The 13268-nt window shown below is 47.5% G+C and overlaps 4 protein-coding genes across 4 annotated transcripts; all 4 read right to left on the bottom strand.

Moving 5' to 3' along the window:
- Positions 1-736: 736 nt before the first annotated feature.
- On the bottom strand, positions 737-4611 carry BJ212DRAFT_3422 (high-temperature-induced dauer-formation protein-domain-containing protein). The gene is made up of 15 exons (XM_041342957.1): positions 4368-4611; positions 4277-4309; positions 4164-4221; positions 3577-4111; positions 3061-3529; positions 2889-3012; positions 2808-2842; positions 2662-2752; positions 2446-2606; positions 2195-2397; positions 1600-2146; positions 1523-1542; positions 1301-1475; positions 891-1252; positions 737-826 (listed from the first exon to the last, which is right to left on the bottom strand). Exons 1-14 carry the CDS (start codon positions 4479-4481, stop codon positions 1031-1033), a joined length of 2787 nt encoding a protein of 928 aa, XP_041199601.1. The 5' UTR covers positions 4482-4611; the 3' UTR covers positions 737-826; positions 891-1030.
- A 2027-nt stretch (positions 4612-6638) lies between these two features.
- On the bottom strand, positions 6639-7938 carry BJ212DRAFT_1308037 (uncharacterized protein). Its single transcript, XM_041333878.1, has 6 exons — positions 7913-7938; positions 7701-7858; positions 7478-7653; positions 7278-7353; positions 6789-7222; positions 6639-6734 (listed from the first exon to the last, which is right to left on the bottom strand). The coding sequence occupies exons 3-5, from the start codon at positions 7539-7541 to the stop codon at positions 7126-7128; spliced, it is 237 nt and encodes a 78-aa protein (XP_041199600.1). The 5' UTR covers positions 7542-7653; positions 7701-7858; positions 7913-7938; the 3' UTR covers positions 6639-6734; positions 6789-7125.
- Positions 7939-8358: 420 nt separating this feature from the next.
- BJ212DRAFT_1308035 (uncharacterized protein) lies at positions 8359-9620 on the bottom strand. The gene is made up of 4 exons (XM_041333877.1): positions 9422-9620; positions 9294-9372; positions 9061-9246; positions 8359-9007 (listed from the first exon to the last, which is right to left on the bottom strand). Exons 1-4 carry the CDS (start codon positions 9587-9589, stop codon positions 8697-8699), a joined length of 744 nt encoding a protein of 247 aa, XP_041199599.1. The 5' UTR covers positions 9590-9620; the 3' UTR covers positions 8359-8696.
- A 1867-nt stretch (positions 9621-11487) lies between these two features.
- On the bottom strand, positions 11488-13244 carry BJ212DRAFT_1308029 (WD40-repeat-containing domain protein). The gene is made up of 5 exons (XM_041333876.1): positions 13118-13244; positions 12941-13062; positions 12627-12883; positions 12267-12574; positions 11488-12210 (listed from the first exon to the last, which is right to left on the bottom strand). The coding sequence occupies exons 1-5, from the start codon at positions 13175-13177 to the stop codon at positions 11962-11964; spliced, it is 996 nt and encodes a 331-aa protein (XP_041199598.1). The 5' UTR covers positions 13178-13244; the 3' UTR covers positions 11488-11961.
- Between the last annotated feature and the right edge of the window lie 24 nt (positions 13245-13268).

Genomic DNA, 13268 nt, shown 5'->3' with positions numbered 1-13268 from the left:
GCGTGTGGCATGTCCGCTTGAATCTTTAGGGTGGCGTCCATGACACAGCTTCTCACTTTGACCTTGCTTGGACCCATCACCATACATACATAAAGTGCGTTGCCCTAACTCAGATCGACCTCATTCCTCACCCTGCCTTGGGCTTACTTCTACTCACTCACGTACGCGCGTTACAATACGGACGTCCGTCAAGATACTCGTCGAGGCTCTGGGCCGATCTGCCCATCCTTGTAACGTTCATGCGCGCCGACACCGAGGTCTCCTCGCGAACGTCGAGCGCGCATGAGCCCGGTGGCGCTACAAGAGCAGCAATCTTGGCGTTGCTGTGCGCACGGGTGCCGAAGCCGTGCATCGCTGCAATACGGTGGAGGTTCGAGGAGCCCGGTAAAAATAAATAAAAGCGCCACTCCCCTCTGGATCGTGTTGGACACCCTGGACGAACCTATGGATCCCGCTTACACTGTGCGACATGCAGACAGCGATTGTCACGGTGGTCTCCAGCGCTAATGTCTTACTTTCCTCTTCCACATGTATATCTGTGGCATGTAATCTTCATACACCAGAGTGTTGAGGGCGGTAGCTTTTCCCCACTGGGGTTTTTAATGCACCCGTTCCGATGACGCACTCTTTGTGTTAACTCGGGAAAAAATAATCAAATAATCTTTGCGGCATCATTTTGTGTGATAACGACGAGTGAAAGTTTAACTGGCTCTGAGCAATGCATCGCTGATTTTTCTATTCTTGCTCTATAATGCGAGTTGTTGGGCGTTCAGTACATACTCAGTACTGAGCCAATGTAAGCAACTTTCTGAGTTCCCAATTTCGTCTGTCAACATGTTAAAAGGTCAAGTTGAGTCGGTTGAAGGAACTTCAAATCACAAAATACCAACTGAGAATATGACAGATTATTTCCGCATCTACACTGAGAAACACGTCTGGTATCACGTCTTTGAGGTAAACCTTCCGTAGCATCATCATGAATGGCACACATATTTACAATACACCAACAAACACACAAAACCATGAAATATCACTGATTGGACGAACGCTCGGGCCTTTGTCTGGTGGGTGAGAATAGCCCCCCAACGACACTTGACATCGTGTCCGTGATTTGCCGCTGTTGTGGTTGCGTGTGCTTCACAAAAAAGAGTCGCACGTTGGTGAAGTTCCATATCCCGAGAGGCGACATTCCATGCACATAAACCCCTCCCCATATGAGCGACGTCAACCAGACAATTGAAGCATCCGACCACTAATCGCTGGGTCAGCATCTTCCACATTTATGAGGAGAAGAACATACCACGAATCGTCTCGGATATAACGCTGGTGCAGGGGGCAGAACATCAGTCAATGTCACGCTTTGCAAGAAATCAGTGATAGCGCCGGCCGAGTTGGCCTTCTGCCTGCCAGCCTGCAGATTCTGGATCTTTGGCAAGAGCTCTGATATGACCAGCATCACAGTATCCAAGGGTAGCCTGACAACATTTAGGAGATACTCGAACACCAACGGGCAAGTACTTACCCTTGTTGCCAAGACGTAACCTAGTTTCGTGGAAGTTAGCCACAGACAACGTTCTGTTAGTATGAAACGAGGCTCACCCATTCTTGGGTGGGTAAAAACCCATTCCTACCAACGCCAGCTGCAGCCATGCGATCTCCATTAATCGTGTCCGACGACATCGACCGCCGAGCCTTCATCTTGCCTCTCGCCTTTTCTGACGCAGCTGTTATAGTCCCGGTACTTGTTGTTGGGTTATTCTCCGAAGGTGAAGACGTAAGCGGGCGGGTCTCGGTTTGTTCATGCCCACCCAGGCCAGCTTCAAGGTCCCTACCAGAAAACGAAGTAGACTCAATATCCAAAGCAATGGTGAAGGCAGGGTCGCTCTCGTTCTTGAGAAGGCGTAATTTCTCCTGATGTGCACTCTCCACAGACGCGCGCTCCTGCTGTGGGCCATCCTTTCGGTCGCGTTCTACCTTGCTTGCTTGCTCTTCCTTGATCCGCTGTACACGCTGGATCTCTCGAAGTCCGCGGGCAAGAGTGAATGTCCCTAGTTCTTCGAAAGTTTTTTGTGCGGTGATGACTGCATACAGAAGATTGGGGTTATCGGAAAGGTGATGGAATATTACTGAGTTGAAGACCTCGAGCCTTGTGAACAAGTAAGCGTCGTGCGACTCCCATACAACAATTACTCACATAAAAAATAGAAGCCTTGGGTGGCTCTCGTCGGATAAAAGGAATAGAGGGTTCGAGAATGAAGTGAAGAGCTGAAGCAAACGATTAGATGCAACAACAGACAGGTTTTTAAAATATGGAGCCGCATTCGCGAGCGCGATGATAAGTGCCGGGTATATGGAATTGAGGGAGCCTGAAGTAGTTGCAATGATGGAGTATATTGACTACGAAGGATCAATTTCCATAAATGTAAAAGTCACTTGTTCGCTCACAGTAATCATGAAATCTCCAGCAGTCCCATGCGATGCCCCCTGAGATACCCATTTTGTCGGTATTTGTATATTTATTGGTGACAAGAGCTTATTGCCGAATGCAGACTCAGCCGATAGTGTCTGAATGATGTATGAGAGCGCTCTGCAAAGGCCGTGTTGCTCTAGAAATCCATTGAAAATATGTACCTACTTGAGAGATAACTAGAGAAGACGTACGTGGCTTATCTTTGATCTCGAGTGAATAGCACAGAAGATATGCAAGAACATCAACTGCCTTATCTGAGTCCAGCAGGTAAGCACGGAATTTCTTAGAGAAATGATCAGACGTCAGATTGGCACTACTGGATAGACAATCTACTTACCTTGTTGAGCTCGATGATCTTCCAGAACAAAACAACTACACGGGATCAGAAGAGTGAGGCGAACATAAAAGACATGCGTACTAGTCTCAGGCACATAAGGAACCGACTTCCTGGATCCAGGGAGTAGATTGTTTGATATAGCTAGCTGCTGCTCTAGAATGGTAATGATGCCGCTCAAGATAAAAGCGAAATCCTGAGTGCGATGCTATACGCCATAAACAACAGCATTCTGAGATGGAGAAGGTAAATTTACCAATTTCGCCAAAAAATGACGGAAGGCATTTGTTTGTGTAGTCGGGAATGATGAAGTAGCGGCGTCTCCAGAATCTGAAACGATGTCTCTGGCTGGGCCACTCTGGAAATCCAATAAAACACACAAAACTTGCAGGCACATGCCTACAAGTGCTGTCCTGGAATCCTCGCCCTTGAAAACTAGGTGATTGTAAGGGACCTTTCCGGCCACACTGGCAATGGTCATGTTGTTGGTCGTGGCGGAGTTTATCACCGTGTTTAGCAAGGAGCAAAGTAATGTCAAGACATCGCGTCGGGGAGTTTTTCGAACCACATGCAGAGTGTAAAATGACGGATGTGTGAAGAGAGCGGCAGGCGGGATGTATATCTGACGTGATAAAAGGACAAGGAGAAGCCGTAAAACCTCGGTTTTATTGGAGTCATATGCATGATTTGGTCCGGGGTCAGTCGTTGAGCCTATACCCTTCTCCCTAGGTAATTGTAAGTCAGGCATACGTTTTGGACCAATGATGCATACCATATAACATAATTGATTTTGTAATGATCCACCTGTATCTTCGTTGGGAGACTGAAACCGCAACAAAACAGGAGATCGTTGACGCAAGTAAATAACTTTTCTCCTAGCGAAGGCAAGGTTTTCGTCCGTTTTGGTTGAGGAGTCCGTGATTGCGGGTTAGAGCCATGACCATTCTCACTCCCATCATCATCATCTTCAATGACGAACTGTGGTACCTGTTCCGGAGCTGTGGGTACAATTTCGTCGTCGACTTCAACCTTCTTCCACAACACCTCCAGCTCAAATGCGTTAGACTCTCCCTCAACCTCAAACACAACAGGCAGCACCCTTTGCAGGACTCGTAGACTGTTAAGAACCTCCTTCGTTGCGTTGCGCTCTGTGCTCGAGGTCTTCATGAAGGAAGTGGCATACGACGCCATAGATGCTGGTGGTGCGGATGGGAAGGTGTGGTCAGACACGAGATTGAACAGACGAGACGTCACAACTCTGATGAGAGTCGCTACATTTTCTGGCGAGTCAAGGAGAGCTCTACGAACTTGAGAGGTCTCATTAACCATCCCCATTAAGAACCAAATGCTAGGACGTACTGTCATGGGTTGATATGAGGGAAAAGACATCAGAGGGCGTGTCAAAGAGGGCAAAGTACTGAGATATATATTATTTAATCGAACATGTAGACAATAAACCAGGTATCACCAACCTGGTCCCAGTAGCTGTCAGTTTCGGCTATATGCTGCGGTTGACAACTTATCGTTATAGTCAGAGTCTAAAAGGGGATTTCATAAACTCACCCTCGTTGTATACAGCTTCGAGATTCCCTGGGGGCGACTGCGAAACGCTAGCTTCGCCTCGTCGGTCAATAATCCAAAAGGTGCCGTTAGCGTTTGTGGAAGTTTGGCGAACATTGTCGTATGAAAATCGTTGGCACGATATGCACAAGGTGGGGAGTCAAAGCCCTAAGTAGGACCGCCTTGAGTGTGTCCTGCCAGGATCACTTTCAGCGCCTTGTACAATATGGAGATGCGAACCGCAGCGACGTCGGATGCTTCCGAACTTCCACAGGCTCAGAATAGCCTAGACTCAATAGCTGGGAGTACCCAGCTACCAAACACTAAAACGAAGATGTTCGGTCCTTCTTTGCTATGTCAACTAATCAAAACTACAGATCACACCAAAACCTTCTGCTGTTCTTTATAGCGACCCAGAAATTTTCTCCATATATATGCGACGACATGGTCACCGGAGAGCGCAGTGGTAGTCTCTCTTACTACTCGAAGGGCAATCTTCGCTGTTGCCGTCTGGCGGCGTAGCAGTTGTCTGTGAACTCGGCTCGCCTTGAGAACATGATCGGGACGATCCAGGCCTTGCCCAATGCCCATACGAAATGACTGCACAGACTGCACATGCGGTGGATTAAGTCACTGCAATAGAAGAGACGCGCCAAACGGCCAAGCAGCTTTGTCACCGATAAAAGGTGTGTTCAAGGAACTTAAATTTTGGCGATAGCGAAGTCTTACCGCCTCATACTTCGAATTCATGACAGCCTCCCCGAAATCTTCTCTCCCCATACCGAGCAGCTGGTTCTGCACTACCACTGAAGTATTTCTCAGGCGTTGATGTATCGATGGAGCGATAGATCCAAATTTAAGTGTTGTTTTCCTGCAAAACGTGCTAGGCCGGCAGTCTGGCTGTCACCAATGGCTTCAGTTCCAGGCACGTTGGTGGACGTGATAGATGATGATGATATTCAATGACCCTGCTGATCACACATACGAGAACGTTCACTTTGAATGGCTCAGGCGCAATCGCCATCGCCCTAAAATTACACCACTAGGTGGCCTTTCCTTCCCATGCGCTTTTGCATTAGATAGCTCGAACTGATTTGCGTTTAATAGGACTAAGCATGTATCAAGCTTCCTGGTGAACTGCGCCACCGGCGTTTAGCATAATGCACCGGCTTCGCTCAAGATGGCCCCGAGCCGGTATGATAGATGAGTCTATTGGCGATTTGACGAATATATTATCCACAAATCTTAATTCCAATCCGTTGCTTCTCTTCGAACAAACGAAGATAAATCTATGAATTGTTTTCTGTAGCCGAGAAACCAATATCCATGCTAGCCCTCATGTGATCGCCATAACGGATCGTCAAGAAAATTATCGTGAAAGAAGAAGAATCGAAGTTATTCTACTCATCTTACAATCAAGAAGACCAAAGACCGACCGGGCCCCTAACTTACGTCGCTCTTCAGGAAATCACACACCTTCTTCCGCCATCTTCTGACTACAATGTCCGATAAGCGGCCAGCAAACGGTGCACCAACTGTTACAGATAGCGTCGGTGAACAGTGATTTCCATGGTGTGCACCTACTGAAGTTTGCCAGTCCGTTTGGGAAGAAGCACGCCCCGATGATGGCCTCGTTCGTGATACCATACCGAATGCCCTATGTCAGAAGACGATGAGACTCGGACTAGGATAAATTTGGGATCAAAGACTATTATAACTATAGATCATACCTAGGAACGAGGAAGGGACTAAGTAGGATCGTAGTTGGTAGAATATATAGAATCATAAGTAAGGGATCTCACCTCAGTCTGGGATCAAAGACTGAGGGAAATCATTCGACGGAAGGAAGAATTGATATGCTAATTGAGACGGAGAGTCAAAGAGGAACATGCGTCGAACACGTGTAGAAAGGAGTGATTGTGTATGTAAGATAAAATATGTACGAATGAATGCCATCTTGATACCCTACACCATGATACAAGATGGAAGATGACCGTCAGCTTATGATAGTAAATGCCAGCGGTTGTGAGAATGCACTATACAGTGGGAGTCGGCGCACCACAGTCAGTGATAAACATCAACGCAAGCATCTACATCCCACATCGAACTAAGAGTTTGTAACGAGTACGCGATGTACATCATGAATGCACTCACAACCGCCAATAGGTTCGGACTCCGGAGCAACCAGAGACTGCTGAGGATTTATGCATTTGATATGGATCCATCTCCTGCACGTTAGTTTGTCAATGCCCAATGTGCCAGGATGGTTTGTCTCAGGAAACGAAAGGTATACAAGAAACAGGCCGAGCAAGCCCCATGCAGCGAGGTAATAGTGCAAATTGCGCCAGGAACGATACTACGCCGCTGCACCTGTTTAAATGCATCGTTAGATCCGGCATGCCCAAACACCCAGAATATATTTACCTCCAAGAAGCGGGACAACGGCGAACCCGAAAAGTGTAGCTCGAGAAAGCCACGTCAGTTACACAAGAGCGTTCAACATTAGGATCACTCGCACTAATGAATACCCCAATAGCAGTCCCCCTCTCCTCCGATTTATAAATGTCACAGATATCACCAGCACCTAACGGTATTCCCGGAACACCCAAACGTCTGTACGAACCGCCAGAATAACAGACTCCGGAACAAAGCCAATATTGCGACATCGCAGCTCCCGGTGCATAACAACGGCATGCCCCACAAATACATCGATCGTCGTCCATCTGCAGGACTGCAGTTAGGAATCGAAACTACGGCGAGTTCACGACACGCTATGTATACGCGTACACAAAGACGAATAAGCGGCCCAAACTAATGCTCCGGCGGCACTCGCCAAGATCGACAGGCTGACGGTCAAACTGGGAAAATCGCTTGATCACGAAATATTATATACGATGAATTTAAGACACGCACCTGACGACAGCATGTATCGAGCCAAGATCCTTAGCTATTTTAGAGATGGAAGGCGCGAATATCGATGAGACAAACACTATTCGTGTTCACCAGCATCACCCACCGTATAAGCAGTACACTTCAACTACTAGCACTCACTAGGCAACAAACCCACAAAAGAGACGACAAACACGATCCACCTCTTCTGGTCGGGCGCAAACCTGTCATAGCTATCATAGCTTCATGCACGGTGGACGTCAAGAGGGGGTTGTCTTCTGAAACCATTGTGGATTGCGAGCAAAACCTCGATTGCAGTGCGGGAGAGATTTATATGCATGAATTTATATGTATACCCAGCCTCCGTCAAGACGATAGAAGACGAGTATAACAAATCATCCTGTAATCAAGATAAGTGCTACGAACCGAAAGAAGTAGCAGATATACTCGTGTTAACATTATACTTAATGGCTCGCCGAAGTAAATTTGCTGCCTCGAGGTGGGGAAGCTAGAGGTTTTCTCAGCATGTTGGTGCCGGGCTTGTCATGTTGAAAGACGGTATGCATTCGCATTAGGCCTTATCATCCGATTTGTATGGTGCACGTCTGGGAAAACCCTCAACGACAATGATCATATCAGTAAAACACTTTTTTTCCCACCACCAAAAAATGGCTGGCCACAGCTTGGTCCCTTCTGTACAGAGCTGTACAGAGCCCACAGAGGCAAAGTGATTTGCTGATTGATGGGAATCGTCAAACATGCATACATGTTTTCGATATCTGACCTGTGCGAGTCAGGAATGATCGTGTCACTTGAAAGTGAAATGCGAAGAACCAAAAAGCAACAAAATCAAATCTAAACCATCCTCTTGAAGTTGTAACTGGCATATAATCATTCGCGCGTATATAAAAAATCAAGTATTTAGTGGTACGGGACTTGTGCGGAATGAGGGGCTGCCTGGGCGTTTGAGACCGACACTAGCATTCACGACAGTCTGAAAAAAAAATAAACAGCCAGAAAGCAGTAAGGTACAGCAACAAGCCCCGACTGCCGCATCAAAAGCTCCTTGCTCTACTTCAGATTCGGGCTTCGTGACGCCAAGTTAAAGTGCAAGTGAGCCGGAGCCGGGGACTTGCTGCGTGAGCGGCGTTACCGATGGAGGATAGTGCACAAACCCATCTTCCGAAACCTTTTTTCAGCTCCAAAGCATAGGGCCCAAGAGTAGTATTGTGGATCCTACAACGCCGTGAAAGAGCACGTCGAAGCCATGGTGTGAGAGTTTAGTTAGGAAAGAAATGAGCGAGCGCATGTGGAGTTCAGAAGACACGTTGAAAAAGGTGGTGTACAATTGCAAAAAGAGGGCATTAAAGGAGACAGAATAGGGTGTAATACATTAATGAATGTGTGGTAGTATTAAATATTAAATAATAGAGCGACTTTGAATCAGACCTTCGCCGCACCCTCTGCTATCACGTCGGAGGAAGAGCTACTAGATACGGAATGAGAATGAAAATCGAACTGTTTATAGATTTGGTTAATAGGGCGATGCCAAAAATGGATGGTACTTCCCAAATAAGGTGGTGGCTGTTCCGTACCAGCAGTCTCGAGTTGCTGATTGGGCGGTTGGTTCAGGCGGGGGAGAAAGTTCCTGACAGCTATGATTACCTCAACCACCAAATTAGTGGCTTGGTTTACCCATTCGCTGGCTTGCTTAACAAGGTTGAGAACAAGGTCGAGAACACCTGTTACTAATACTTAAAATAGATATTTTTAGTAAGATCTCGAATCTGATGAATATTAGACTTACACATCAAGAGGCCTCCCACTTCGACGGTGATCCAGTCATGGATCTTCCCATAGACGTGAAGATGATCTTTGTTTTTCCCACTCCCTACCAGGATCCAGAATGGAAACTCCAAAACGGGGAAGAGGAGGATAAGCGCTATAAGAGTTGAGGTAATGGAAAAAGCGGAGATCTCGGCATCAAACAGCACTGATAATAGGGATTAGAAGACGACTGGTACTGATTTTGAAACTCACTTATAACAATGAGGTATGGAAGAATCGTCACCCAATTGAATAATTGGGACGCACATCCCCAGTCATGTTGAAGCCCACCCTGTGTGCCGGGTTCAAATCGTGAGTGCCATAGAGAGATAAGGACTTACGAGGTAATGGGATACCGCCGAGAACCAGTAATACAGATTGGCGATGAGAATGGTTACTCCGAGGGCCGATAGGGTGAACATGATGCGGTAACCATAGCTTTGGAAGCCAAGAATCGATGGAAGAACGAGTATGGTGTAGGGAAACATGAACGAAATGAATAGAATCATAGACGATAAACATCGTCTGGTAGGATTTGACATGATGGATGATAAGGTTATACGACTGGTTCAGGAGAAACTAAATATTGTAACAATGGTGGCAGTGGCTTAAGTAATCACGATGCGCAGGGCCCAATCAAAATCATTCATTGCGTACAGCAATTAATTTCCGCAAATTATACTGTAAGTTTCTTTGTACAATTACATAATCTGTACATTGTGAACATGACCAAATTTTGTCACCTCGAACCACCATGCTCTGTACTGGTCCTCATCGCATCCAAATTAGACAATACTTCTTTATCATACCCAGGCACAAGTCTGCTCCTCGAGATACTACACGGCAGGCGCCTCTCCCGCTCCCAGTCATACTCCCGAGACTCCGACGGACGATCCAATGATATGATGGTCTCCCAGCGCCCCCAGCGCAGCACCAGTCCAGAACCTTGGCTACCACTGCGAGCCGTTGCCTGAACATCTTTGGTGTATGGTGGGGGTGGGCTAGTGGAGTAAGAGCACGGGAACCCTCCTGACTTGCCTTGCCTATCGCCAGGATACGAGGGAAGGCTAGTGTGGTTGGCATCTGACACGTTGTGATGCAAGCAAGGTTGGATAAAGCTTTAGATTATAATGCCCGGGACTACGATCCATATGAACATGAAGAAGATACCGCAGTAATCGAGGTCCAAGTAAGTAGGGTATTATTAGACGAATGTGCTCAGGACTTACCGCTGAACCATGGTCGGGTGTAGAAGTGAGACTAGCTTGAGCCAGAGTTGGCGTGGAGGGCATCTGGGAGTCGAACGAGGTTGTATTCAACGGAGCAGGATCCTGTGAAATTATTATGAGGCTTCGTATTTCAAGCACCAGACGTGTATCAGAATCAGACCTTTCATGACGTATGGATCGCCAGGGCCATTCCATCCCTCGCAAGAGACCTCGACTCGACTGAAACGTAAAGAAGACGGTAGGTCTGCCTAGGTACAGCGACAAACCTTGACTGCCGCATCAAGAGCTCCTTGCTCTACTTCAGATTCGGACTCCGTAACGCTAAGTTGCCAGACCAGCGAGACATGTATGTACTGGTCTTGTCGGCACAGATAACGGAGGAATTAGTCATCGTCTCGCAGGAGCCTAAGACACACCAAGAAGTTCTCATTAGAGTGGAGAAGAGAACAATGCTGGCAATCTCCGCGATTAGTTCCAACAGGACGTTGAGCGTCACGGACGTGAGCTCAGGAATAGAACTAGATTAGCGACCATATTGCACTAGTACTGGTACTTGTAATGCAGGATTCCAATGATGATAGACTTGGGAAGGGATTGGCGAACGAGAGAACTGAAACCAGTTGGGCCGGGAGTGGACGAAGCTCGAAGTAGAGATGGATCACGAGCAGAGCGCTGGAAGCAAAGTGCTCCTCCGTCACAGGATTGGTGACGAGTTTGAGACGCCAGAAGAGAGCTTCTGCTGCATCCGGCGCACAAGCAAGTCTTTGGAGTCGACGCGATGAAGGGGTGATGTTGCAGTAAGGTATATCCATGCATTCGAATGAGTGACATGGTAATGCACTGGAATAGCTACTCGACCTCAAATTAGCCTCCATAAGGGGGCCCTGATCGGTCAATTATATCCCACATCGATTGCATTATCAAGCGCGTGATTCCAGTTGTGTTTTCGCCCCACGACGAATGGGCAATTGGCACAGGAATTATAATTGTTGGGATTAGTGTTGATCTCTTGCGCGAGTAGCTCTTCAGCATCCAGGGGTCACCAACCTGCTGCCAGGTCAATGCATCCCACTCCCGTACGGTAGAACCAACCCTACTGCCCCCTGAGAGAAGGCTTGTACCATCGGGCGTCCACGCGAGTAATTTGTTGAATTCTGCGTGACAATCGAAGGTTGCGACTTGTCCCCTCGTTCCTGTATCATAACTTGTGATATTGCTACCTGTTGCAATTGTAATATTGCCAGATGGCGAATATCGAACGCAGGAGACACGGGACCTCGAAGAAAGAAAGCCTGTGCTTGCAACTAAAATACGTTGTGAGACCTGTAATTTGCCTGGAATGTAATTGTTGTGCGGTTCTGTCGATCTCTACATTGAGACAGAAGTCATTGTGCCTTGGGCCTTAGTCCCAGAGTCTCGTCCAGAATCGGAGGCACATTAGAAAAGAGAAAAACGACTGGCACTTACTCACTTTGCTTGAGATGATCGATGCGGGTGGGCCAATAGCACTTCGTGTCGGCAAGTGAAACTTGACACGTTTAATGTTGAACTTGACGAGTAGTGGGAATGTGCGCGGCGCACGTTTTATACGTCTTCAGATGAGCGAGCCAACCTGTGCATTTCTAAGTAGCATCTGATCCAATCACACATCTCTAGGACGACATGTCACTAACACACTCCCATATGCCCCGCAGATTCTCCTTCCACAATGTGACTTTCCCATCGCCACAGCTAACAGCAAGAATGTTTCCAGCGAGACTCCATGATACGCGCCATACGACATCAGGGAATTTGCCCGCAGCCGCTGCACTAGGTGCTCCTGAGGCAGTCGATGGGTCAAGGGCAGTCTTCACCCACGGAGAGGTTAACGAGTCTTTTGTCCAGATCAACACTGTCTTATCCTTGAAACGAAGATATCTTCAGACAAAAAATCCAAGAAAAATACCTTGTGACGAACCTGAGATGCTGTTGCAATATAACTCCTTGGCAGACCGATGTTAGGCGCCCACGCAACATCACGCACCCAATCTGTGTGCCCATCAAGTGTCTCCTCCTCCACCCACGACTGCGTGTCTTCACGGTAGCCCCAGATCTTGACAAGATTATCACAACCAGCGCTGGCAAAACGTTTAAAGGGTGCAGAAGGCTGCACGCCAGGTTGTTGCGGATGAATGAGTGATCCAGGCTGTGTCGCGGGCGCCCAAGAAACAGAGTTGCAGCCGATGGCATGACCGTTGAAGATGTCAGCACCCCACTGACCGTCATCTGTTACCGAATGTTCGTCAGAGATGTCAGCTGTGAACAAAAGAGTGCACACCTTTGAAGGTGAGTACAGAAAGCTTTCCATCTGACGACGCGCAAGCCAACATCGCACCGAGCTCATGAGGAGCCCACGACACAGAATTCACCGAAGCGGTGTGTAACGTGTGCTCCTTCACCCTTGTCCACCCACTATCGGCCGTGCCTTGAGACCGTTCCCCCCATATCAATACTTTGCCATCGTACGAGCAAGAAGCAAGTATGTGTCCGAACTTCGGGTGTGCCCAGGCAACCTGCCACACTGGACCCGTGTGCCTGTCAGAAAGGATGCAGAATTATGAGCTTATTCAACATGTACATCAAACCACGGACCCCTTCAGAGTATGTCCACTAGATTTCAATGGTTCCCCACCAATAACGTCAAAGACCTTCACTGTTCTATCTGAAGAGCAGGTCGCTAAACGCTTGCCATAGTAGTCGAGTTGCGCATCATGCTAGGTTGAATTTTTGAGTACATGTTCAGGAGGCAATATTAATGCTGTTGCATACAATCATGTCTTCATGAGCAGTTTCAATTGGAACCGCTTCAGTCGTGGTCGCAGACGGCATGGTTGCTCGATGCTGCAGATGATTTGGACAATGTCAATGTGGACGTGTCGCAAGTGTATCAACTAAGTAATCTGAGTTTGAAACTATACTG

This window comes from Suillus subaureus (assembly GCF_016647635.1).
Source record: "Suillus subaureus strain MN1 chromosome Unknown BJ212scaffold_1, whole genome shotgun sequence".
Lineage (NCBI taxonomy): Eukaryota > Fungi > Basidiomycota > Agaricomycetes > Boletales > Suillaceae > Suillus > Suillus subaureus.
This window is presented reverse-complemented; position numbering and strand designations above follow the sequence as displayed.

What these genes read in the sequence shown, in the direction of transcription:
- BJ212DRAFT_3422 (XM_041342957.1), bottom strand. Translation starts at nt 4,481, where the DNA reads ATGTTCGCCAAACTTCCACAAACGCTAACGGCACCTTTTGGATTATTG. An exon ending in CTGACAGCTACTGGGACCAG is followed by an intron (nt 4,222 to 4,276) that starts GTTGGTGATACC and finishes TATATATCTCAG; the next exon opens with TACTTTGCCCTCTTTGACAC. An exon ending in GTTACGTCTTGGCAACAAGG is followed by an intron (nt 1,476 to 1,522) that starts GTAAGTACTTGC and finishes AAATGTTGTCAG; the next exon opens with GCTACCCTTGGATACTGTGA.
- BJ212DRAFT_1308037 (XM_041333878.1), bottom strand. Translation starts at nt 7,541, where the DNA reads ATGGTTTCAGAAGACAACCCCCTCTTGACGTCCACCGTGCATGAAGCT. An exon ending in AGCTATGATAGCTATGACAG is followed by an intron (nt 7,354 to 7,477) that starts GTTTGCGCCCGA and finishes GAACACGAATAG; the next exon opens with TGTTTGTCTCATCGATATTC. An exon ending in TCGATACATGCTGTCGTCAG is followed by an intron (nt 7,223 to 7,277) that starts GTGCGTGTCTTA and finishes CGATTTTCCCAG; the next exon opens with TTTGACCGTCAGCCTGTCGA.
- BJ212DRAFT_1308035 (XM_041333877.1), bottom strand. Translation starts at nt 9,589, where the DNA reads ATGATTCTATTCATTTCGTTCATGTTTCCCTACACCATACTCGTTCTT. An exon ending in CGGCGGTATCCCATTACCTC is followed by an intron (nt 9,373 to 9,421) that starts GTAAGTCCTTAT and finishes CCCGGCACACAG; the next exon opens with GGTGGGCTTCAACATGACTG. An exon ending in TCCATACCTCATTGTTATAA is followed by an intron (nt 9,247 to 9,293) that starts GTGAGTTTCAAA and finishes CCCTATTATCAG; the next exon opens with TGCTGTTTGATGCCGAGATC.
- BJ212DRAFT_1308029 (XM_041333876.1), bottom strand. Translation starts at nt 13,177, where the DNA reads ATGCCGTCTGCGACCACGACTGAAGCGGTTCCAATTGAAACTGCTCAT. An exon ending in TTCTGTACTCACCTTCAAAG is followed by an intron (nt 12,575 to 12,626) that starts GTGTGCACTCTT and finishes ATTCGGTAACAG; the next exon opens with ATGACGGTCAGTGGGGTGCT. An exon ending in ATATTGCAACAGCATCTCAG is followed by an intron (nt 12,211 to 12,266) that starts GTTCGTCACAAG and finishes CTTCGTTTCAAG; the next exon opens with GATAAGACAGTGTTGATCTG.